The following is a 26,728-nucleotide window of genomic DNA, read 5'->3' as shown; positions in this document are numbered from 1 at the left end:
AAAAATCTAATTAAAAGTTGCAGATTATTTTAGTCTATCACACAAAAGAAGGATACACTCTCACACATACTGTATCTTCATCCTTATTATATAATATCCACTTTTATGGGCACAGTATCTCTTCTAATAAAGAGCAATCATTTCCTCTATTTTTTCATCTTAATAAAAACAGGACAGAGACTTCCTTAGTCATCATATAGCCCCCAGATATAAACTCTATGAGCCCAGATTCAGCACAATCCTCAGTCTCCTGAGCATTGAAACAATTCAAAATGAAATGGAAGGAAGTTTTCTGCAGCTCAAAAGAATTTGGGTGCTTTGAAATAGCACCAGAAGTGCTGAAAAACTACATTTTATATCACACTTAGTTCCATGAGACTTTTTAAGGATATTGCATAATCCAACAGATTTCACTTCAAATTTCACCTTCTCGTACTATTTTTGACCCTTCTTTGAAAACCATATCCTGTTTCTTCATGTGGTATGTTGGGACAGAAACCACTCAAGGAGTTGCGCGATTGCCTATATAACCCAAGTGCTGCATAGCAAGGAAGTTTTTGTAACACAATGTATCACTGTGCCGGGTTGGGGGTACGGTAGTACCACAGTGTTATAAACCTCGCAGGGTCCTGTACGAAAACTCATACATGCACAGAAGAAAATATATTTTATGGAGGAAAAGAGATAGGAGCTTCAGATGCTTGAGGAGACAAATCCAACATTCTTTTCATATTTCTATTTGTCATGGAATGATAGATTGCACAGAGTTTCCAAGCAGTGGACAAAAAGGAAAACTGTGAAGCTCTGCCCCAGATCAAGCCATTTGAAAACACTGAACTACTGATTTGCTATTTTTCCTTTCCTGGTTCTGGAAGAATGTGGCTCTGGACACCCTAATGGGATTATCTTTATGAATAATTGAGACAAATGTTTGGATTTTCCTCTCCTGCTTTACATACACATCTTTGGAGTACAGTACAGAAAGTGTTACTTATTTGACTACGTATTAGCAGTGTGAGCAAATAAGCTCATCTTCGGAAGTGGAACCACTCTCACAGTTGAACCGAGTAAGTACCGTTATTTTTACTTCTCTAAGTTAAGTTAAAATGTGACAGGAGGGGAGGGCAAAGGGATCTCGTGAAGTGGCGTCACTGTTTCTGATGCTGGAATCTCTGGAATATACTCTCCATGGCCAGGGCTTCAGGGTGAGTCCTCGGCTTGTACCTGCCTAGAAAAGCTTCTTGACAGGAAGAACTGGGCTAGCTGTGGATCTCACTATTATTCTGCAGTCCCCAAACATGATGGCTCTGTACTTCTGAAGCTTAACATGCCGTTAACTTGTCCAATCTGGATGGCAGTCTGACCTAACATGAGCATGAAATTTCTTACTTTGTTAGTGCTTCAGTGAATGTCACTGTCTTGTTTTGAGCACTTATGCGTGGCTCAGTAAAAAGCTGACATGGGAGAGAAGTTATGAGACAGCTCTTTAGTTGCATAGTACACAAAGCTAGTTTTTGGCACTGGCACCACACTCACGGTATTAGCAGGTAAGTAATTTTATTGGCATGGAGAGAGAGGAGAAAGGCTAAATAATTTTGAGCTTAAATTCTCTGAACTGACTCATATCCAAACCTCAGACTGAATGGGAATTAGCTACTAAGCCGCCTAGACTTTAAAAAATGCAAACATGGTTGTGGGTAGGTGTTATAACAAAGCCTTAGGTTTTTCACCCCTTAATTGTAATTTGGCCACATAGAGCAAAGACCAGAATAGTGCCTTAAAGGCTTTCAGGAAATGTCATTCTGAATAGTTCCAGATGCCCTTAGGAAAAAACAGGAGAGAGAAGTTTTTGACTGCCTGAATGGTAATCAATACCTCTAATATTCGAAAATGGTACTGTTCTGAAGGCTGACATTTATAAATATTGATGGAGGGTCTTTCCAAGTTTTTCTGTGGGAGTGTTAATGTTGTGCCGGTGTGAGAGTTTGTTAGGTTATCTTTGTTGCTCTTAATACCAATACGCAGACCTAAAAATGTGTTGTGGTGCTTTCAGAGGTCTGCATGACTTTTAGGTGCTGAAAGAAATGTCCAGTGTCATTTTACATCCCCAAAGAGTGTGACTTTCATCTCTCTCAGACCTTGCCTAACTCAAGATCACCTTATATGGTAGTAAATGTCTATTCTGGGACAACTGAATTCCACCCCCAACTCCTAAAGGATAAGAAGCCACTCTGAGCAAAGATTCTTTTCTTTCAAACTAACAAATCATCAGTAATTATAGGACCAGAAGACATTCCCAAATTCTAATAATTCCAGCATTAGTCTACATTGATATGGAATTAGCATGTGTTGACAGAGAAAGTAAAATATGCCATAGCGAGTATTAGAATCTGGCTAAAAAACAAATAAATAAAGAAACAAATAAAACTGCAAAAAAAAGGCAGTTTAAGAGTTAAGTGCAAGCAGAAGGATAATAGTATGGAACTTCAGTTGGGTGCAGTATCCATTGTGTTCCCTATGATTTCTATTTTTCTAGTTGATGGGGGTGAGAATAGAAACATTAGCCCCCACAAGCAAGGAATAAAAGAATTCATGGCCATATTTTCAGATAATGCAAAATAGCTTGTCTCAGCTGAGAGGTTATCTTTCTGAAAACAGAGAGAGATGATCTATAAGACCAATGATTTATATACTGGAAGAAGGTATCTGAAAGTTTCAGAGTAACTCTGCTGAAAGATTGTATAAGGAAGCTCAGAAACCAAATAGTGTGAAAATGTAAGACATGCATCCTTCATGGTCTTTCAGAAGTCCAGTTCCAAAGAATTCTTTTCATGTATTGATGTTTGTTAGTATTTTAAACTTAAAAACGCCACTGCAGACTAGTCACTAAGGTGAAAAAGACTGTCAGGAGATTTGCCCACTGACATCAAATTGACAGTCCTGGGAGGGTTCTCCCCTTGTTATGAGTTTATTACATAAATTATACATTCTATTTTGCACTTCTCCTGGAGTTGCAGACTGGCAATATAGCACTGTGCATGGTCAAAAAAAAAAAAAAAAAAAAAAGTTACCCTCTTTGCAACACATCAGACTTTTTGTTGAGCCAAACACTGCTCCTGTTACCTTTTTAGCCATCTCCAAACAGGGCGGGATAAGTACCATCATTAGCAATGTATAGCGGGGGGGCGGGGGGGGAACCTCACCCCAGTTTAAAGTATTTGATCTTATCAGGAAATCCTGGAGAACTGGAGATAAGCAATCCAAAAACAACTTCTGATTGCTGCTCTCCTACTTGACAAAAAGTCAAGTAGCTGAGTATTTGTTAATGAAAAGATCTATTGAAGAAGCAGAACTTCATTTCTGAAAGTTATCCCACTGATAACTGTCTTATACATCAGTGAAAGAGCAAACAGGCTTCTTTCTTTGTCCTACTCTTTTTGCTACACTTTCACGTTAGTTGCTTCAGAATAAGGTTGGGGGAGTAGCAAAGAGAAACAATTCATTTTTTTTATGTCTCATGACCATATCAAGTTGTCCTTAATAGAAGTGTTATTCCCACTGTTGAGAAAGTAGAATAATTTGACTTGGATTTGCATACTTAAAAGGTCCTGCTCATTTGCTAGTCCATCACTTGCAAAATAAATAATTCACATATAGACCCAAGTTCTAGCAAAAGCAAGCTTAGAATTTCAAGAAATTAAAGCTCCTGCAACAATCCTACCCTTGTACACCCCTCTGTCTTTGACCTGCTATTTTGGAAACAGTAGCAGGAAATAAACACAAAAAAGACATTAAGTCAATGACAGGGCTAGGGAAGGGTCACAGCTGGACTGTATCTGAACTGTACATGACAGCTCACAGAAAAGCTTGTAATAATATATATCCCAAATAACACTTTTTTTTTTTTTTCACAGGAGAACGAGAAGATTCTGCCCCAGAAGTCATAGCAATTAAGTCAAAGAAGGTTAAGGAAGAAAGCAAAAATGTGAACGCAGTTTGTTTGGCAAGGAATTTCTATCCAAAGAACCTCAGTTTGGAAGTATCTGCTAACGAAGTTGTATATGAACAGAACGAACCTACTGTGACATCTGAGGGGACGTACAGTACTATCAAGGTGGTTCAGGTGAAACCAGAGACACAGGTGACCTGTGTGGCCAAGTTCAACGGCAGTACTTATAGAAAAGACATTTTTCCAGGTACAATTTTGTGGTATAATTGCAACATATTTCTGGGGATAGAATGTTCCAACGCTTAATCTTTCTCCCTTTAAGAAGTATCCCCTGGGCATCCATTAGGAGCGAGATAGATATCTAGGTGCTTAAGCAAGTAGAGCTGAAAGATATTTAAGAACATCTAAATGGGTCTTAAATTTTCATTGTTTCATTTCAATTTTCATTCAAAAAAATTCACACTATCTTCACAGAATTACAGGACAGTTGAGGTTGGAAAGGACGTCTGCTCCAACACCCCTGCTCATGCAGGGTCACCTAGAACACATCACCTTGGATTATGTCCAGACAGCTTTGACTATCTCCAAGCATGGAGACTTCACAGCCTCTGTAGACAACCTGTTCCAGTGCTCTGTCACCTTTAGAGTAAAGAAGTTGTTCCTCATTTTCAGTCAAAATTTCTTTTATATCAGTTTGTGCCCATTGCCTCATGTCCTATCATTGAAGAGTTTGTTCCCATCCTCTTTATGCCCTCCCTTCAGATATTTATGCCCTCATTCTTCTCCAGGCTAAAAAATCCCAGCTCTCTCAGCCTTTCCTTATATGACAGATAACTCCAATTCCTTAAGCATCTCCTTCCTACACTGGACTCTCTCCAGTAGTTCCATGTTCCTCTTGCACTGGGGAGTCCAGGCCTGCTGACAGTACTCAAGATGTACCCCCACCGGGGCCGAATAAAGGGAAAGGGACCCTTCCCTGAACCTGCTGCCAATGCTCCTCCTAATGTAGTCCGGGCATTCTTTGCCACAAGGGTACGTTGCTGGTTCATGGTCAACTTGTTGTCCACCAGGTCTCCCAGGCCGTGTCCTGCAGAGCTTTCTTCCACCATTTCAGCCCCTGGCCTGTACTGGTGCATGGGGTTATTCCTCCCTTGGTGGAGGATTCTGTGCTTCCCATTATTGATCTTCATGAGGTTCTCCTCTGCTCATCTCTTCAACCTGACAACATCATTTTGACTGACAGCACATCTCTGGCATATCAGCCACTGCTGCCAGTTTGGGATCATCAGAAAACTTGCTATCCTTCCATCCAGGTCATTGATGAATAAGTTGGACAGTACTGGATCAGGTATTGAACTCTAGGGTACGCTACTAGCTACAGGCCTCCAACAAGACTTTGTACCACTAATCACAACCCTCTGAGCACTGCTATTCAGAGAGTTTTAAGTCCACCTCACTATCTGGACATCTACAGTGTACCTCATCATCAGTTTGTCTGTGAATATGTTATGGGAGACAACGTCAAAAGCCTTCTTGAAGTCAAGGCAGACAATGTCCACTGCTCTCCCCTTATCTACTAGGCAGCCATTCCATCATAAAAAGGCACTCAGACTAGTTTAATATGATTTTCCCTTTGTAAATCTATGCTGACTGCTCTTAATTACCTGCATTTACGTTTACTAAAGACTCAATGCTCTAGTGACACAACAGCATACCTGCCAGAAGATAGGCTGAAATTGCTTTTCAAAAAATAACAAAAAGTGAAAATAGTTTTATTTTTGCTTAAAATCACTTTCACAAAAAACATTTGTTGCCTCCCATGTATTTGTTAATTGCTTCTTAAGAAAACAAACAAATAATTATTTTGTTTGCTGCAATGACACATAAAGCAAAATTTTCTTAATGTTAATTTTAAATTAAATATTCTTAATGTTCAATTTTCTTAATTAATGTTATAAATAGAAAGTTTCAGGCAGTGCTTCTCACCTGTTGAACATATTTTTAATAGTGATTTTTCTTTATTCCACTGTAGAAAAGGAGATTGAAGAACCAGTAACAGTGAATGTTTGCAACATGACAGACGCCTCTACAAAAGGTTAGTTACCTACAGAGACTGTGAAGTTATGTTATCATGTTGGAACTGATACAAATACATAAAAAAATATTGTCTCAGGTGGAAAAGAATCAGAATATATATTCATCTAAAAACAATCATCTCCAAGGTAGCAGAACATAACAAGAGCATAACAAGCAAGCTTTGCTTTCAGTAAATAAGGATCAGGAAGTAAAATCTCATCTAGACATTCTCCTCTCTTCCCTACCAGTGACCTCTTGTTGTCTTTTTCCTTGTTACTGTTTACTTTGACTTGAATTTTTCCCCGCTTTCTGCCCATATAAAGAAATCATAATCTAGACTATGATCTCTCTGCTCTTTTTTTTCTCGCTAAGCAGATATCAAAACGGAGAGAGTGAACATGCTGTCGATGGCTGTGCTGGGTTTGAGAGTCCTGCTGGCAAAAAGCATCGCCTTCAATACACTCATGAGTATCAAGTTGTTCCTCTTCTGAGGTAGGGGAAGCATGACTTGATTTGTGGAAATACTCAGCGCAGATGCCAGAATGACCACTTGGCTTTCTATACAGGAGTGATACTTGTTCCTATCATACTGTTTACATTGACTAACTGTTTTAGGCTTCTGGAGGAAAAAAACAAACAAACAAAAAATAAAAACACACAAAAAACAAGGCAAAAATGAAAACACCCCTCCCCAGCACCACCTCTCCATGTCCATATCCCTGGCTTTTTCTGGTGACTGGGGAGGAGGTGTGGGCAGGTGGTTTGGGTGGCTCAATATCTCAGAGTACCTCAGGTTTTATCAGAAGCACCCTGGAAATATCTCATTGACTGTTTCAAGTGGCAGAGCACAATGTCTGGAGAAAAATCAAGGTGAATAGAGTCAAAAGCGAGCTCCTGAAATCAACCATATGAAGTGGTGAGAAAAAGGGAGTAGGAGGGATTTTTTTTTGTTTGCTTTAAGGCATTGCACCCAAAATAGCACAAAAAATGGTCCAACCTAAGCCTTGCGTGTCTACCATTCTGACCTAACTGTAAAAGGTGTCAGATAGGCCTGTATGCCTTAAATGTGGATAAGACTTTAAAACACATTTTGTTATTTCAGGTGATGGGGAAGGTTTGCCATCAACAGTCTAAGGACAAAGTGCATACCCACAGCATTGTCAACATCATAGATTAAATTACTGACAGTAAGAACTGAGAGCACAGAACTGCACCTTCCTCTTGGTCGCTACAGATCTATCAATCTCTTCACTTTGTCATGTGGCTTTTCAGCTAAAGCTATCTGGAATTTTTCTTAATTATATTACACTGTTGAATCCTGCTAGCTGGTTTTTGTTATTGTAAAAGTGATTGTAACTGCTTTTGCTAATTTCTTATTCCTAGTGAACTTTTTCTTTATCCATTTGATAAGTAGAAATTGAGATTCCCTACTCCTCTGAACATTGCATAGAATCATCCAAATGCTTTGGTAGTTTTGAAAAATCAATTTTCACCTTTTTCAAACCCCTTCTATAGGCAAGTTATATCACTCTTTGTAGAGATGTTCTACAGTTTAGAGAATTCTGGCAGAGCAGATACTATTTAGTTTTAATACTTTTTAGGTGGCCTCAGTAGCAATAATTTTTTAGTGCAGATAAAATAATTGTGCATGTTGTGAAGATCCTTGAAATGATTCACTTCAAGCATATAATACTCAACCATAGTAACACTTTAATTTGCATTTCTTAACCTTGTATCTCCTTTGCTAAGTATATGACTCCTGCATTTTCAGTTTACTAAATAAAGTTTTCTTATGCCGAAGTGTTCTGTCATTTGTGCTCTGTCATTGTGTTCCATTCTTTCTTCTGAATTTAGGATGGAGATTGCTGAAATCCAACTGTTCTGTCCAACGATCAGTTAGATCTAGGAATCCAGCTATGATGGCCTATATTTTCCCTTCCGTGATTTTGTCTTTTCTAGGCTTTGAACAGAGAAAGGAAGGGTCTCTTTGGCATATTGAAGAGCTTCAGGAGGGGCATGAATTTTAGATTCATGGGATTTGCATGAGAATTCATATTTCAGAGACCTTTGAAGAGACCCAACCAAGATATTCTGGATCACAGCAAAAACACAGATATGTTCGAAGAGAAATCTATTAAGAGTTGGGTTGATATGAGCAGTAGAAAGGAAAATACAGATCTCACAGAAAAGGAGAGAACATGCTGTTATTTTCCACTCACTGATAGTAGAAAGGGGCCAACAGGAAATAACATAGGGGTTTGATGTAGCAGTACAGTTGCCCTAACAACTTGGTTAGTCATCTGAAAGCCACCAACACTCACATTTCTCTCACAAACAACAGGCAGGATGCTGTGGTTAATGCTTATGACTGAGTTGTACCTTGCAAGGAGAACTCCCCCATGTTTGAAAAGACATATTAACCACATCCTCAAGGGGAAACTTGTAAGATTTTTCAGATACTGACTGCTGTACTGCTAATGCCAAGATAGTCCTGCAAAGCATGTGTAGTAAGGTCTATTTAACTAACCTTGGTAAGGCTAGTGCCTCAACTGTACAGTGCATAGATGAAGGCCTTCACCCTATCCAGAAGACAAATGAAGTTTGCACAGCAGATCCAAACCCAGGAAAATTCTTTTTAAAATTCATTCCACCACTACAACTTAAATCAAGCATTTTGCTCACTAGTATTTTTATCCTGGTTTGCTGATGATACTCTAAGCTTTTGTGTGGCACTCCATGTCAAACCTTTTCCAGCCTCACAGGCAAGACACAGACCAGAAGTTTGTGCATTTGTGCAAATCAGGGAATTGGGTTTTTTGAGGGGTCCTAGTTGGGTATACAAAAAATGGCAGACTGAAAAACACAGACCAAGCAAAATGAAAGGTCTACAAATGTCTAACTACTGAAGGACACAGTATTGACTGGCACAGAACTATGTCATCACTATATCATTAAGACATCAGTCTTAATTTTCAATTCCCATCCATATAGGTGTAGGACATTAGAGGGTTAATTTGCATCATCAAGAAATTCAGGACCTGTGCAGTTCCTCCATAAGTATTGCAGACCACACTGTACATCACAGTGAATCAAGCTCATATGGGAAAACCTATGTCCTCGATAACTACCAAAATATCAGTCATCCAAATGTGCATTATTTATCTCTCAATTTGTCAAACAATGAAAAATACATTTTTGAGAAGATGGTTCAAACTCTCCAGGGAGAGTGCAAAGGGAGGCAATATCCTTCCCTCACCTCGTACCACAGTTTATCTCTTTTCCATACCGAGCAAAATTACCCCCCGTTGGATTGGATTAGTGTGATGGCTAGGCCTATGGCACCCCTGAGACTTTATTACTGGCTACAGTATGTGAAATGAGAGCACTGTGTCACATATGTCACAACACTGTTTCTTCAGCATCATGTCAAGAATGGATATTGACAAGGATGGATATTGGATATTGCCAAGGCATTCAGAGGCAACCCAGATATCCTCATGCTATAGCCAGACTTGTTGCAGTCTGTTTTTCTCCCTTTGTTTTAAGAAAACTATTATGTTGTCTGTGCCTGACCTTTCTCTGGAAGGAAAATGCTGCTTATTTTAGGAGGTAACCTCCCACATTGACTAGATTAATTGCGGACAACTAAATTTGAGAGAGCAAACTGCATAAATACCTTGGGAGACAGGGAAATATCTGTTTCCTACAAGGAATTTTGGCACTTAAGAAGCTCTTTTTTTATACAAGAAAGATAGTGGGAAAAGGCAATATTATTAGACCATCCACTACAGCTACAGAAACTGCAGAAGCTAGATACATATTCAGACATACAATCTCTCTCCATCCTTTAACAAGAAGAAATACAAGAAAACTGAACCCCAGTCAATATTGCTCATTTGATGAGGACTATTGGGAGCTGAAGCCAATAACATAAGTGAAGTCACTTCTGAGCAGGCTGAGGAGAAATGTGGCAGATAGGCCAGGCAGAAACTTGACTGATGTGCCAATTCTGACTTGCAGGGAACACAGTCTCAAATCTGAAACAAACAACATCAAAAGTCAGAAGTTCAACTAAAGTGGGCTTTTCTTACTATGTGCTTGCCAAAATCCGTTGTTTTCTTGCAAATGACTACACAAAGAAAGAAAATACTGTGTCTATCATTATACTGGGACTGAGAGATCTTCTGACCAAAAGCTTTCCTCATAATCATGAAACATTTTATTTTCTGAGGTAAGAAAGAAGGATCAGTGGCACTTATATTGCTCAAGGAACTGCATCACAATCCAGTGAGAGTTATGGATACTTTGAAGGTGTACCCTTTTCTTCACATTTATTTCTAGTGCACGAGGTGCTTTATTCTGTTTCTTGAATTTCACAGAACAGCCAGGAAAAACTTTAGCAAAGTCACATGACATTTGGGATCCAAATCCAAATTTTGGATCCAGAAATCCAAACCAGAAGCACAGAAAAGACAGCAGGCAAGACAGTTTCTCTGGGGTTGCTGTGCCCTTTTAGCATTGAAGTTGGCCTTGCAGAATGGCTTCAGATGTCTAGAATAGATGTCTAGTTTTATCTAGCTTGGCATCTCCAGAGAGGACTTGCTTATAGAATCACAGAATGCTTAAGGTTGGAAGGGACCTCTGAGAGCTCATCTGGTCCAACCCCCCTGCACATGCAGGGTCACCTAGAGCACGTGGCACAGGACTGGATCCAAGTGGGTTTTGAAGATCTCCAGAGAAAGAGACTCCACAACCTCTCTGGGCAGCCTGTTCCAGTGCTCTGTCACCCTCACTGTTAAGAAATTTTTCCTTAAGTTCCTGTGGAACTTTTGGAGTGGAACTCTTTGGAAGTTTGTGGCCATTACCTCTAGTTCTGTCGGCGGCCACCAGTGAAAAGAGGCCAGCACCATCCTCCTCACTGCCTCCCTTGAGGTACTTATAGACACTGATTAGATCCCCTCTCAGCCTTTTCTTCTCCAGGCTGAACAGGCCCAGCTCCCTCAGCCTCTCCTCATAGCGCAGATGTTCCAGGCCCCTGATCATCCTTGTAGCCCTGCGCTGGACTCTCTCCAGTAGCTCCACATCCCTCTTGTACTGGGAGGCCCAGAATTAGACACAGTACTCTGGATGTGGCTTCATGTGATGGATGGGCTCCTTCCCCAGCTCCACCTGACTTCTCACACGTAGCCCTATTCAGGTGTTAACTACACATTATCTGATCCTTGTAGTTGCCTCCCTGATTTCTTCCCCCACTCAGATATAAGTTGAGAGAATTTACCTGCTACTAACTGCTTGTCTATTCTTGCTGAGCAAGCTCAAGTTACAAGCTAATAGCTCTCTCCTGTGGCAGAAAGCATTACAACACCCTAAATAAACATCTTTCCAAATGTCAAATGGAAGACAATCACTTAGAGCAAAAAACCTTGAAAAGCAGGAATAATATTGGGAATTTTCTTTCATATTTGTATTTATGTGTTGGGAAAGGGGAGATTACTTAGGGAGAACTTTTTTGCTCTTATTTTGTATTCTTTCCTTCATATCAAGTTTACATATATAATACTTGAAAATGTTAGATACAGACTTCAGAAAGTCCAGGAGATGTGTGAGAGAAGATGGATAATGGAAGTGGCAGTCAAAAAACTTATTTCTGAGTTACAACATAAAAAAACTCTACTGAAAAAACAGCTATTTGTAAATAAAGAGAGAAGAATATGGCAAAGGCTTTCAGAAATGTTGCTTAAATTAGCACAACTAAAGGACTATGAAATGCAGTGAGAAATAAGAAATTTAGCAACAGTCACATTTTCCTAGCTGAAGGAAAGATGTGTTCTAGAATAAAGGCATGAGTGTGGGAAGCTATCTCCGTGGAAAATCATTATGCCTAAAAGCAGGCAAAGTCTTCCAAATATATGGATCACTTGCTAAACAAGCAGAATGTCTGAAACAACAAGAAATGCAGTAGAAATTTTCTGGTATCAGGCAGTGAAGAGGTTAAGGAGATCATATGCTAAATGGTTGAATACAAAGTGCTCAGATTTCTAGTGATGATGGTTAAAGAAATCATATGGCAAGTTGTTGCATGTAGGAAAGACATAGCAGAAATGTTCTCAGGAACTGCCTTGTTCTTGGAAGTCTCTTTTTTCTTTTGAGCCTTGGGGGATTTTATGCAGAAGTTTCTCACTGCAGCACTACAAACCAGATTCAGTTTGACTGAAGTCCTGCCTGTGGAGCTGGCTGTTTCTTGAGACAGGTAAAGTCTGTTTGCTCTTATCTAGCACAGTACAAACGTGTGTCAAAGACATACTTCTGTAATTGCACTGGACTGGGACATGGAGGGTTCTCTTCACTAGGTACACTGTGCCCATGACTCTCCTGAGAGCTGTGACTGTCCACCGGCTACTTTCCTGAACAAATATATTTAGGTATAATCAACCAAAGAGAAAAAAGATGTGAAAGGACTGGCCTTACAAGAGGCCATTTGCTATAGGACTCTTGCAAAATAACCTACTTTTTGGTTTACATTATCTGAAATAGAAAAAAAATATATTGAAAACTGGTTGTAGACCAATGTTGCAGGGATCTGGAGGAGGAGGAAAGAAAAGGACTACTCTTGCTTTTGATTTTCATTAATATACTTTATATTCATATTCATGTGAGAGTTTCTGTGTGTTTAACAAATTTGTAAACCTGAAATGCTAGCGAAACTGCTGATTCCCTTGGTCAGATACTTTTGATCCTATAAAGAACAGAGCAATCTTTCCTACCCATTCCTCCATCTGCTTTTAGTGGAAAAGCTTCAAAATTTGTAGGAATTGCATATCCAGATCATCTTGCAAAGCTAACTGCTTTAAAAATAAATAATTTAATAATGATTTCCTTCCTTCCTTCCTCCCTCCCTCCATTGGAATCTAGGAAGAGCACATTTAGAATCTAGGAAGAGCATTCAAAGAAAAATTCCAAATGTAAGTTGTGTGATAGTTTACTTTAAAAAAGAAAGAAAGGAAAAGAATGGAAAAGAATGGAGAGGAAAGGGAAAAGGTAAAGGGGAAAAGGGAAAGGGAAAGGAAAAGGAAAAGAAAAAGAAAAGGAAAAGGAAAATGTAGGAAAAAAGCTTCATGAAGTAAGAAGCTTTTGTGTGTGTGTGTGTGTGTGTGTGAAGTGGTATCACAATTTTCAGTTAAGAAGTGGGAAGAAGCTTAGTTCTCAAAAAGGATGTACATTTACTCTTCAAGTCATCAATTAGAATATTGAAAAAAGAACAAAACCCAAACCAGTAATTTCTGATGTGCTTCCCAAGAAAGATTCTGAACAGGCACTTTTAATATTTTGAATTCTTTCATGTCATTCATATGAATGTACTTAAAAAATCTTAACTGGAGTGGAACCAATTAACAAAGCTATTCTGTAAGAGATGCTCAGGTATTTTTCAGCTAATCCTGAATATCTATTTTTATTCTCCATAGACTTTAGTACAGAAAGAAAATGAATTTTGTAAAAAGCATTCATGAGCAAAGTAAAAATTCTAGAATAAATATTCTTTTGAACTAAAGAAAATCTATACACATTCTGTTAACTTAGAAGACCTATCTACTGAAGAATTAATTTATTTCATCACTACTATATCTGTTATCTCTTACCAGCAGAAAAAAGGTATGGCAGCTTTAATTGTATCTTTCATGGTTTTTAATATTAAATTCCTGGTTTTAATTTGCAAATTGCTATAGAATTAACATTGTTGATACTTTTTGTGAGACAAGAAAGGGTTAAAATTCATGTGCAATGAAAACATCTTGTATTTCAGGAGAGCATGGAAGCAGTGTTTTTATAAAGGGCTGAAATGCTGTGGGCCGTACAACTGAGAAGCTCATATATGTGTGTGGGACACGTCAGGTAAGCTGTTCATTTTTAGATAGGGAAACAAGAGGATGTCATTTACAAGTGACATGCTCCCACTTTACATTCTGAAACTTGAATTAATATCTCCTACTGCAGAGCATAAACCTCTGCAGGGTGCCTATCATAAACAGAAAATTGTGTGCATTTGTAGTTTTCCAATGAAAGTCTAGTAGGGAATTGTTAGGGCAAAAAATGTAGGTGGTAGGAGCATTTGGTCATCTCAATTTTTCAGTTTTGGAAGTAGCACTTTGAATTTGCTTAAAGAATATGGAAAGTTTTACACCAAAGCTGGAACAAATAATTCTTCCTGCTAAAGATGCAAGAGCTCACAAACAAATTAGAGTTCACATTTTTGTAATGCTTCATATGATGATGGCAGTAGCACTGTTTGTGTAAAAACATCTTTGGTTAAGGGACATGCTTAACAGTAAATACAATTCTCAAGGGAAAACAAAAATACCAAGTAAAGGGGTATCATTGTTGTGTTCAGCAAATACCTTTATAGATAGCTACAGACTGAATGGGACAAGGAAGGCTTAGATAAAGTAAGATGTCTCACTGCTGCAGTTTTGTGCAAGGTGGGATAAAATATGCAGCAACTTAAGTGGATGAAGGAAGTGTCATGGAAAAGGAAAAAAACTCCCATTTTTTGCTTTATTTTTTCTTAGCAACCTTCATGATTGCAGTAAACTATAATTTTTGGCAGTTGCTGTTGCCATAGAAGGATGCAGCTAAAAAGTATGTTTTGAAAGCTCAGATGCCACATAATATGTTGTACGAGTGATGTTGAGGAATGAATGCATTATATGTGGGTTCCAGATGAGGTTGAGTCCAGTGCTATTTTCCTGTAGCGTTTTAGTGATTATTTGGGTTACTGTTTTAATTTGAGTTTTGGGATGAAAGCTCTCAATTTGGATATTTTGGGGACTGACATGTGAGTACTTATCTTTTAGTATTCCAAGAAATTTATATTTAATTTGTATATCATTTAGATTTAAGAAGCACTGAAATGTCAAATGTTGTTATAACTATATTAATGTCCTTCCCTGCTGTCCTGATCATTGAAATTCATTGGTGAAAAATATTTCTTCAATATTTTTGGCAATTTCCTTGTTTGATATTCAGAAAATACCAGTAAATATAGATCTTTGCCCAAAGGGAGACAATCAGATCTTATACAGGAACAGGCAAGAGCCTAGTGTTTTCCAGAAGTACATTTCTGGAAATGCCTTTCAATTATTTCCAAATGGCTTCCAAAATAAGGAAAAAGGTGGAATTTATCTCACCTTAATAGTTAGATTGAATGAGATTTTTTCTGCCTGTGTGATAGGATATGACACAATTGCACTACAGAAGAAGCAGCAATTTGCTACAATATGTTTCGAATGTTGACAGTGTCCCCCAGGGAACAGCTACTTCTGGATTTTAAGACAGAGCTGACACTATATTCACCAGTTAAATTAGATACCAGTAGAAACTGAGTTCAGTAAAGCTTTTGTGGCAAATAACATCATGCCGAGTTCTCCCTGCAAATCATAACTCACATCTGGGAATGGAAATATACTGACTACAATACTACTACTTTATTTCCTAGTGAAGAAATGCCTTGCGAATATTTTTATGTGTGACAGATGGAGTGGATAAATACATTTGGGTGAAAGAAATTAGTTTCCAATTTAAACTGAAAAATAAAAAGCAAAAAAGAAAGGGAGACATACTTCTAAAAATGTTTTAAAAAGAAACATGCTATTATTGCTTTTTACAGCTAGAGGATTTATATGCTAGAGAATTCCCTAATTCTCTTAAGTCAAGTTATGGGTCGCATTCAATAATAATTTATGCATATAATCATTTAATACACCTAGTTGGGTTTAGATAAGTTCTCCTGTAGAAGAGGAAGCCAAGAGGACAATTATATTCCTCTGAATGTTTTTTATTTTTTCTTTTTTTTTTGTAAAGCCCTTCCTGGCTGTGTAGAAATAAGAAGCTTTGGGAAATTAACATTTCACCAGGGAACAAGAATTACTGTTGCCGAGTAAGTGAGAAGAATAGTATTTCATAGATAAACCTTAACAAGATAACTTCTATTTACAAGGTTCATCTTTTAATATCAAACCAATTTACTAATTCATTTCCCCGTGTAAATTTAAAGTATTTAATTTATTTGGAGACTTGCAAAAAATTGTTTCAGCTTTGGGGATTACCCATAAGAATGAAAGACCTTTTATTATTGATTTTTCTTATCCCCAGTGCTGTGGTCCTCCCAAATCTACAGCCTTGCAAGGGTCATGAGTGTGAAGCAACTCAGACAAATCTTAAAAAAAAGAAAAGATTTATACAAATCTTTTGAACAAATCTTTAATTCTTCTGAAGTTCTTATATTGACACAATAGTACTCAGAAATTTTGCATATTAAATGCTCTCCTCTTTTTATATCCATGTTTCATTGGAAATATCTCAAAATGGAAAAAAAATAGTAAATCTTGTAACTTGATTGCTTTTATGGCCCTCTCAGTACATACTAATACGGCTAGCGGAGTATTTTGCTGTGACACTCATGATGTTTCTGGCTTAAGAGGTAGCTTAGCTCATTCTTAACTAAAAAAATGAAACTTTTGAGGATACAATCATGAACACAGCAAGAACATTTTGCTCATGGCCTCCTAAGCATTTTGCAAAGGCAATATTAAATTGTAATTTTCTGTGATGACGGGGAATCTGTTAAATCCTTGCAGTAAAGTTTTATGTAAAGCCGCTTACCATAGTGTAACTGGTAGCAGTTATGAAAAGTTCACTTTTGCTGAAGGAACTCACCTGTCTGTGCTTCCAAGTAAGTTTTCACGTACAAGTAGTGGTCTCAAAACAGACCTTAGTTTTTAAGCACATCCACAGATGTGTGTAAACTTCTGGTTGCTCAAATGACATAGCCCACAAAATGTGTACCTAAATATGCCTTTGTGTGCATGTCTGTTATGAAAGGCACAACTTTTTCAGTCAGGTTTGGAGAATGCCTGTGTGGTTTTAGACCAGAAATTCTCAGGTTCAAACTTCAGAGCTCAGTTTCACAGAGGAATGTCTGACAGTGCAACTACAGCTGAAAGAAAGCAAATAGTTGGAAAGGGGACAGTATTAGTGGTAAAGACAAGTGTCAACTAGTTATTAACAGCCTTTCACATTTTTATCTATATCTCTTCATACTCTTCATGGCATGAAGAGCTATTTGGCTCTAAGGAAAAAGAAAAAGTGCTGGGGGGTAGAAATTGAAAACTGGAAGAAAATTGTAACTTGAAAACTCAGAGGTATTCCTGAGGTTATTCTAACAAATGTGAAAAGGAACCCTAAGAAATTCTTCTGGAAGTTGGACATAGGCCAGGAGGTCTAGATTCAGTAGAATAATCTGATCAAATTTATTGAAGGATTGAAATACAATTTGAAGGGCTAATTTCACTTGTTCTGAACTAAAACAAAAAATGCTTGGGATTTTCCAAAATTCCTAGGGTGATGCACCTAGGTGAAGTTACTGCTGCATAATACATAGGCTCATTGTAGGGATAGAGTTTCATTTCTGTTTTATGGTGTGGGCCTCAAACACTGCAGGAATCTTATGCTTAGTGTTCCTGTCGTTATTATGTCAGATTCAGACTAAATAATTCTAATTGGTTCTGTGATCAGAATGGTATCACTAATGGATTTAGCCTTAGATTCATAGGGGTGAAACCAGGGTTCTGGTGAATTCTGTGACAAGTGTGTACTTTTTTCAGAAAGGTGTTAATGTTGGTGGGGACACAAGAAAGGGAAAGCTAGGAATGAAAATAAAAATGTAAAAAGTGATGGGAAGAAAATCAAGGTTTTCTTAGTAGGGACCAAAATGTGTACAGACTGTACAGCTGTGTATTGGCTTGACTTGACCCAGGTTCCATGCAAAATGCAGCAAATGCTTTTTGCCTGGATGTGGTGGGAGAAGTCATATGTGGGGCTGCATTCATGAATTTCTAAATGTCTTATAAGAACAAATTATCCACTTAAATATGTTTGAACCCACAAGATTTATGCATATGAATAATAAAACATGCTTATCCATTGCAGAAATGCATGGCTAATTATTTGATTGCAATGGTAAATGCATTCACCTATTTTGCAAATTCCCTTATACTTAAAATTTTGCAGAGGATCTGAACTCTTTGTAAAAAGAAGAGGTTAAAAAAAAAAATCCTGTCCAGGTAGCTTCCAGAATGGAATGTCTATATTTTCCTTGCTGGATACCCGCCTTGCTGGGACTATCTGGGTTCAGTGCTATTCAGAAATCAGGTGCTTCCCTGTTTCACAGAATAGGAAAGGTTTTTGCAAAGGAAGTAGATGATGTGTGAATGCAAGAACTGGCTATGACAAGCTGCAGTTTGTCAAAGGAACAAGGCTCATTGTACAGCCAAGTAAGTGCATGATCTGAATCAAAAATCTTGAAACTGAAGACTTAAAATTGGCATTACATAATGATTCTGGCGGAGGCATCATGTTCGGTATCTATTGATCTTAGGGATGAAATGAATGTGTGAGTTGTTAAGGATTGTTAAGAACTAAATGCCTTATTTCCCTTGGGGAATTTTGCAAAATGAGTCAGAGTGGGTTCTGGAGCAATGCTGTGGTGTCACTAGACAATGTGTGGTGTCACAATGGTGTCCTGCACAGCTGCCTTAGATGTCAACCGCCCTTTCTGTAGACTAGAGCGAGAGCCCCCTCCATGCACCACATGCTAGCAGTGACTCTCTTTCTATGGTGAACGAACAGCTCAGCAACTCAGAGATTGCCAGGCATGGAGAGAGGAATCCCAACTCAAGTATGGCTTTTGTTCACCTCTTTATGTCCTCAGAAATCTCCCAGAATTTCAGCAACTGTCTTCTTTGTTTCCAGAACTAATGGCCTTGTCCTGGATAGTCTTTCAAAGCTACTAGTTTTTCCTCTTCTATGAACACTGTCTTGCCTTCCACTCTGCTGCTCCTATTTGTGGCTGCAATCAGGCTTCTAGCTGTTCTCAGTCTTTAAGAAAGCCGGAGCTGGACTCTGTTAGAACCTGGTCTGCACAGGGAGGGATTCTGTCCAGAGAAAGAACTATGGTCACAGGATTGAGCGGGGGCTGCAAGTGGACTTTTGCTAGTAATGCATATGTCTCACTTCTCTGCATGGAGTCAAGAGAGAGCTGGCAAATCACTGGTAGTGGAGGGAAGAAATGACCTACGGGTTTTTGCTGTGAAGTAAAATACTGTGTGAAGAAGAATGGAAAACCATATTTGGAGATGGAACTCACTTGAGGATAAGACCAAGTAAGTTTTAAAGGTCTTTTCCACTCCATTGTCTAGATAAGGCAGATACACACATTCTATTAGGGTGTTCTTTTGTGTGTGCGCGTGGGTTTTTTTTGTTTATTTGTTTTGAGCAGAGAGTGTTTCATGATACATGAATTTCAAGGCTTATTCTCATTTATTTACCTCTTTTGCTTTCCTGCTTCCTTGCTTTCCCATTAAAAAGAGAGTTTTTCAGCCTTTCTTGCCCATGAATGGCCCCAGTGTGCCATGACTGTTCCTGTGTCACATGTAACATGGAGCAGGTCAGTTTGCTCTTTCTAGTACAGCTTGGGTGGCTGCTCTTCAAGTGCTGAAGAAAGGCTGAATGTTCTTGGCTGCACCAGAGAGTTTCCACGGCTCTAATTCAGGATCACAGTTGCAGATTCACTTCTGCCAGAGAGGTTTCTTACTCAAGTGACTTATTGGGAAGGGGCTAACTAGGCTTCGAAATAGGCCGTGTTGTATGGGGGATCTGAGGGTAGATGTTCAGAAACGACCCACTTTTCCATAGGACACGAGTGTGACCATCACACAGTGCAAGGCAAGGGCTAACTTTTCTAGTTCTGCATCAAATCTTACCAAGGCTAGTGCTAATCCTGGCTTTAAAAGGCTTCTTAGGATTGGAAGGAGTTCTCCTGGAGTTTCCTTGTGGAGGGACTGGAATAACAGCTGATAGTTTTTGCTGTGGTGTGAATGGCTGTGTGAACGCAGGAAACTACAGACAGATGCTGGGGACAGGGACGCGTCTAGTTGTGAATCCCAGTAAGTACCCCTGCTGCCCAGGTAATGCTTTTTCTTTTGCACTGGTATCAGAATTATCAGCCACACTCTTCTTTTTTTTTTTTTTTATCCCCTTTCTCAGAAGGCAAAGACACATGCCAGCCACTTCAGAAAATGAGGATGTTTCCTTTCTTCTGGCTGTAGGGTTGTTGTAAGGCTGTATGTGGCTGTGTTAATTTACTGGCATAGGTCTTGGCAAGCTCACTTTTGGACGTGGAACCAGACTTTCTGTGAAACCCTGTAAGTGCCTTAGTGAGAACGGGGTTGTTGCCTGAAATCTTGGGGAAGAACAAGACCTGGGGCTCCCTCTGGGAGGTGAGAGCTCTTTAACTGTTCTGCACGCTGCCCTATGGAGAGGTGATTGCCTTGACATATCGGGGTTCCTAGGTAACTGGGTCTTGTGACTGGTCAGTGTTTTTTGGAATGACTTATCAGCTTGCAAAAATAGTGTTTGGTAACATTTGATACGGACATCTTTTCTCTTTTCCTTTTTCTTTTTCTTTTTCTTTTCTCTTCTTCTTCTTCAAAAATAGTGTTTGGTAACATTTGATACCAACAACTTTTTCCTTCCCTTCCCTTCCCTTCCCTTCCCTTCCCTTCCCTTCCCTTCCCTTCCCTTCCCTTCCCTTCCCTTCCCTTTTGTTCAAAATAGGGCTTTCATATGTTCCCATGAACTAACTGGGAAGTCCCCAGCGTCAGCTTTTCTGAAGTCGTGCTGTTGGCAAACAGCTCCTCTCAGCTCTTAGGTGGTTGTTCCTCTACTGAGAACATTGCCTTCCCTTTCACTCTGCCACTCCTATTTGAGGCTAAAGTTGGGCTTCTGCCCATATTTTCAGGCTTTAAGGAAGCCAGAGCTGGGCTCTGTTAGAACCCGGTCTGCACAGGGAGGTATTTTTTTCTGGAGAAGGAACTATGGTCTTAGGGCAGAGCAGAGGTTGCAAGTCGAGTTTTGCTAGTTATGTACACGTCTCTCTCCTCTGCATGGAGACAAGGGGGAGCTGGCAATCCCTGCTCATCTCCATCAATGTTGAAAGATATCTGTAACAAGAAAATACATCTAAGAGAAGTGGAAGCTAGAGTTCCCAAATAATTAATTTGGGAAGCCTGTCTTGAAATACCAAGTCCACTGCTTTGGAGGTGATAAGGTAGTGGAGGGCAGATATGACCCCAGGGTATTTGCTGTGAAGGAAAACACTGTGTGAGTAGTAATGAATACAAGGTCACCTTTGGAGGTGGAACTCACTTAAAGATAAGACCAAGTAAGTTTTAAAGCCCTTTTCAACTCAATTGTCTAGATAAGGCAGATAGATACACACATTTAATCAGAGTTTACCAATATTTTATGTTTTTTAGCAAAGACTATATGTAGTATGAATTTCAAGGAAAGTCTACTCATGATTTCTCTCATTTATTCACCCCTTTGGGTTTCCTATTTCCTTTCTTTCCCATTAGGAGACACAGGTGTTAAGCCTTCCTCACCCCTGATTGGCACTTCTAGATGAGCTTCTCAGCTGGAAGCTCCTTAACTTGCAATCAGTAGCTTTAAAAGCTCTAGTAGAAATAGCTGAAATAGCGGTGACTGCTGTAGCTGTAAGGGGTGAGATTTTTCCTGCCACACAAGGAGCTGTTGCAGACCTTCTGATGCTCTGCACTGAGGCAGCACCATCGATTATGCTACAAGGACACTTGCCTGAGCGTCTCCACAGCTCTAATTCAGGATCACAACTGCAGATTCACTTCTGTCGGAGATGATTCTTGACCAAGTGACTTACTGGGAAGGGGCCAACTGGGCTTGGAAAGAGCTCGTGCTGTATGAGGGATCTGAGGATAGATGTTCAGAAATGACCCACTTCTCCATAAGACACCAGTGTGACCATCACACAGTGCAAGGCAAGGGCTTGCTTGCCTAGTTCTGGATGCCCTCTCACCAAGGCTAGTACTAATGCTGGTTTTAAAAGGCTGCCTTGGATGGCAAGGAGCTCTTCTCCTGGAGTTTCCTAGTAGAGGGACCAGAATAGCAGCTGGTGGTTTTTGCTGTGGTGTGAATGGCTGTGTGAACACAGGAAACTCAAAACTGGCACTGGGGACAGGGACACGTCTAGTTGTGAAGCCCAGTAAGTACACCTGCTTTCAGGTCCTGATTTTTCTTTTACTCAGGTGTCAGAAATATCTCTCTCTATTGCCTTCAGCAATTCTCCTTTTCTGATTGTAGTGGGCTCATTCTGGGCTCTGAAAGCTCCTGGGTGCCCACTCGCATTTGCTGAGCTTTGCTCTACATTGAACCTTTCCCCCAGCTTTCTCTTCTCCTCCTGAGCAAAGGAATCGGTCATTTTTGCCAGTAGAAGCCTGAAAGATTGAAAAGTAACTTAGTCCAGCAGTCAGTTTTTTTTTTTTCCTGCAGGTCGTATTATATATCTGGAGGCATATCTAGTCAGTGAATTTGTTTTCAGGCAAAATATGATGGTGTGTCCAAAGCAGCATTTCCTTCTTGTCCGTTTGCCTGGGGAGCAAGAACTAAGTGAACCTCATTTCTGCTCCTAAATTTTACCCCCCAGGGTCTCCACAAAGTCTAAGCAGAGATGAACATTCCTGGAATTTCCCAAGTTATTTTATGCCCATTAACAGCCCCTCTGCAACCGATCCTTTTTCAGGTGTGTGGGGAGGATCTCCAAGCCTAGTGCCTCCTTCCTAGTTTTGGTTGTAGTCTAAAGCACTGTGTGAATTATGGTGACTACAAATTCACGTTTGGGAGTGGGACAAGGCTCCTTGCGACGCCCAGTAAGTGCTGCCTGAGTGAAGTTGCTGTGCATAGTGCTTTTAAGCTTTCCTTGACCTCCAGGGAATGTGCACTGTCAAAATGATTTTTTTTTGTTCTTGGCAGATATCGGCCATTCTGCCTGCCAACATGGGATTGGATATATTGGATACCCCATATTGGATGGGAGGAAATGGAGGGGAAGTTTGGTGGGTGTCCATCAGATCTAGCATCAAGTACTGGGTTTATCTTGCATAGCTACGATGTTAATCTCCACTCCCAACACTCATATTCTCAGATTCCTCTCCCTGACAGTTCTTTCCTGCTGCTCCTCATGTTCTTTGCCAAGGTGGATAAAGCCTTGGGAAAAGAGGGTGCTACTGAAGTGGCTTGCTGGGCTTTTTGTTAAAGAAGGAAATGCTGTGCGAATATAACTCTGGCTACAACAAGCCAACCTTCGGCTCAGGGACCAGACTCTCTGTCAAACCAAGTGAGTGTTCAGCTTTCACATGTCTCCTTTTCCAAAAAGTCTTGGGTGTCCCATGGAACCCTACGCAGACTTAATTGTCATATCAGAATCCCTCTACAGAGGACAAGACGAACATATGAGCCAGGTCGTGTACTGCAAATGAGGTAAGGCAGCAGAGACGATTTGAGACAATTTTGTCCAAACTCTCCTATAATCGAGGTAGCGCAAGACAAGTGGGCAAATTAGTCATGAGCAGTAATAGAGGTGTGATTTAGCATGGATGAACTGAGCAATGCCTGAGTGAAGCTGTGGAAGGTTGGGGAGGAGATATTTGCAGCCTGAGTTCAGGTCTGGTTCTTATACTGCAACATTTGTGCAATTTCAGCTATGTTCAGAGTCTGCTTTGGTTGAAATGTTTCTTGCTGGGCAAGCTCAATAGTCGTGTGCATTATTATTTTTTGTTGTTGTTATATTTTTCCTGTGAACAAAGGCAGAGACAGGAATATTGTGGGACATAATGGCTACTGTTTCCAACCTAGGCAAACTGGATCCTGTGAAGAATAGGAGGAAGCCTTAGACCTGGTGGTGTGTATGCAGGATGGAGTTGTAGGTGGGCTGGTGGCCAGAAGTGGAAGGACTCAACACAAAGCCAAGCCCCTATCTCCGTTTTACAGGCTGCCTCTGGAGATGTGGAGATTTTCAGATAGATAGAAGTTCTTAACTGAGTCTGGGCTGGTTGAGGGAGGATGAAAGAGATTCAGGTCCAATAGAGCTAGTGGGAAGATGATGTTCGGGGAAGGAACATCAATAATTAATAGCTACACGGAGTCTGCTTGTCCTGCATAATATTCCAAAGCACCTGAATGTTGCTCTGCTGGGGACATTGTCTTGCCTTCGACTTGGCTGCTCGTATTTGTGGCTGCACTTGGGCTTCTGCCCATTTTTTCAGTCTTTGGGAAAAGCAGAGCTGGTCTCTCTTAGAACCTGGTCTGCACGGGGAGAGACTCTGTCCAAAGAAAGAACTATAGTCTTAGGGTGCAGCAGAGGCTGCAAGTGGAGTTCTGCTAATAATGTCTGCCTCTCTTCTCTGCATGGAGACAAGAGAGAGCTGGCAAACGCTGGTCATCTCCATGAATGTTGGAAAACATCTCCAACAAGAAAAAACCTCTGGGGGAAGTGGAAGCTAGAGTTGCCAAAGAATTAACTTGCCAAGACTGTATTTAAAAAAAAAAGACCAAGTGAGCAAGTCCACATCTTTGGAGGTAATGAGGTAGTGGAGAGGAGAAATGACTTATGGGGTTTTTGCTGTGAAGCAAAACACTGTGCGAATGATTATGGAAGAAAAATCACCTTTGGAGGTGGAACTCGCCTAAGGATAAGACCAAGTAAGTGTTCTTTACTTTGGGATTTGCCCTTCTCCTCCTTTTATAGTCTTATGTGTTTTACCTCAAATGCCTTCTGCACAGCTTTTACTGGCCAAGTTAACAGTTACCATGCCTACAGCTGCTCGGGTGGCATCATTTGAAGTCCACAGACATCCAAACTTGTTGCATTGTTTGTGAACCTGGTATATGTAAGCAGGCTTTTCACTTGCACGAGCCAGTTCCCAGCCACTGCTGCCATGTGTGAGATCTTTTCCTCTTTTGCTTTGAAAATTTGGAAGGAAAGGGGAAAGCCCCTCTGGAAATTACAAGTGAAGGGGGAAAAGATTTTCCTTTCTTCCTGATGGCAGCACTGCCTTTGGGCCTGCTGTCAGACAGCTGTGCAGCCCCTTGGGTCCTGCAGTGTCTCCTGCAAGGTCATGTGCAAGGTGGACAGACATGTTTTTGTAATGAGCTGTACCAGAGTGTGTATGGTGCAGACAGAGTGATTTTCGGAATGGGGACGGTGCTTTCAGTCAGAGCAGGTAAGTTAGCGACCGCCCTGGAAAAAGGAATTGCTTCATTTTTCTCTTCTTGCATATTGCCTTGTGGGAAATAAGGTTGGGAACTAAACTGTGAAATTCTCCTGACTTGGAGAACTTGGCTTAGCGGCCCCCACTGCCTTGCCCTCCTGAGAGGTATGTTACTGCACTCAAGCTAGCTGAAATGACCGATTCTCTCTCCTGTCACTCCTTCTCTTCACTTTCTTGACACGATCCTCACTGACTTCACTCTAGATGGGCATGTGTGTTGTATATAAGGACACTTCAAATACCTTTGAAAGACAGGTTCAGTTTGAGCCAGAGTTATTCAAGAGGCTGCAATGAGACTGTGGAACAGTAGTCTCAAAAGGTGCCTGTGAGAGCTGGGTGCCTATGGCTCTAACAATTCAAAGACCACTGAAGCACCTAATAAGTTTTGTAAAGCACCTAACAAGCTCCCTATGTTCAGACAAAGCAACTGTGCATCTGCAATATTTTTTTCATTCTTTCCTGAACACCGCTGATGCTTTTGGTGTTGAAATGTTTGAAGCCTCATTATCCAGATGCTCAAAAGCACTTGGGTTCCTTGGAACAAGTGTCCTTGCCCATGGTGTTCTTGGTACTGATCCATCAGGGTGTGCTACAGACACTGGTTCTGTCCATCCCTCTGGATAAATAGGTGAAAAGTTCTGACCCTTCGTATCACAGGGAGGTCCAACATGCTGGCCCCTTTGCAAGAGCCAAGCAAGAGCCTGGAAGTGAGGAGAAGGAAGCGCTGCTGGTTTTTGTTAGCTCCTAGATCACTGTGTGAGTTCTGGTATGAACAAGCTGACGTTTGGACAGGGGACCAGTATATCTGTGAAACTGGGTGAGTAGTGTGGCAGAGCTGTGAAGAACTGTGACTGGTCATTGGCCTTGGCAGAAAGGAACAGGGGTCAAACTTGAGGCAGAGGTACACACTGCTTTTTTTTTAAATCCCCTTTCTCAGAAGGGAAAGACACATGCCAGCCTCTTCAGAAAGTGAGGATGTTTCCTTTCTTCTGGCTGTAGGGTTGTTGTAAGGCTGTATGTGGTTGTGCCAATCTACAGGCACAAGTCTTGACAAGCTCACCTTTGGACGTGGAACCAGACTTTCTGTGAAACCCTGTAAGTGCCTTAGTGAGAACGGGGTTGTTGCCTGAAATCTTGGGGAAGAACAAGACCTGGGGCTCCCTCTGGGAGGCGAGAGCTCTTTAACTGTTCTGCACGCTGCCCTATGGAGAGGTGATTGCCTTGACATATCGGGGTTCCTAGGTAGCTGGGTTTTTGTGACTGGTCAATGCTTTTTGGAATGACTTATCAGCTTGCAAAAATAGTGTTTGGTAACATTTGATACGGACATCTTTTCTCTTTTCCTTTTCCTTTTTCTTTTCTCTTCTTCTTCTTCAAAAATAGTGTTTGGTAACATTTGATACCAACAACTTTTCCCTTCCCTTCCCTTCCCTTCCCTTCCCTTCCCTTCCCTTCCCTTCCCTTCCCTTCCCTTCCCTTCCCTTCCCTTCCCTTCCCTTCCCTTCCCTTC

At 40.3% G+C, this 26,728-nt stretch overlaps 1 protein-coding gene, 1 pseudogene and 1 gene segment (V, D, J or C); all 3 read left to right on the top strand.

Annotated features, from left to right (window-relative positions):
• The window catches only part of LOC148591598 (T cell receptor delta constant-like), a 29,375-nt gene extending 22,859 nt beyond the window's left edge, over positions 1–6,516 (top strand). The window contains 3 exon segments of the C gene segment in view: positions 1,020–1,067; positions 3,915–4,241; positions 6,401–6,516. Of these exon segments, the coding sequence occupies positions 1,020–1,067; positions 3,915–4,241; positions 6,401–6,516 (491 nt within the window).
• LOC104567290 (M1-specific T cell receptor alpha chain-like) overlaps positions 1–26,728 on the top strand; it is a 193,197-nt gene that overhangs the window by 122,517 nt on the left and 43,952 nt on the right. The window lies entirely within an intron of this gene.
• LOC148591597 (T cell receptor alpha variable 4 pseudogene) overlaps positions 1–26,728 on the top strand; it is a 128,111-nt pseudogene that overhangs the window by 98,903 nt on the left and 2,480 nt on the right.

Source organism: Tinamus guttatus, unplaced genomic scaffold (assembly GCF_059628265.1).
Source record: "Tinamus guttatus ecotype Peru unplaced genomic scaffold, ASM5962826v1 Tinamus_guttatus_pri_ptg000732l, whole genome shotgun sequence".
Lineage (NCBI taxonomy): Eukaryota > Metazoa > Chordata > Aves > Tinamiformes > Tinamidae > Tinamus > Tinamus guttatus.
This window is presented reverse-complemented; position numbering and strand designations above follow the sequence as displayed.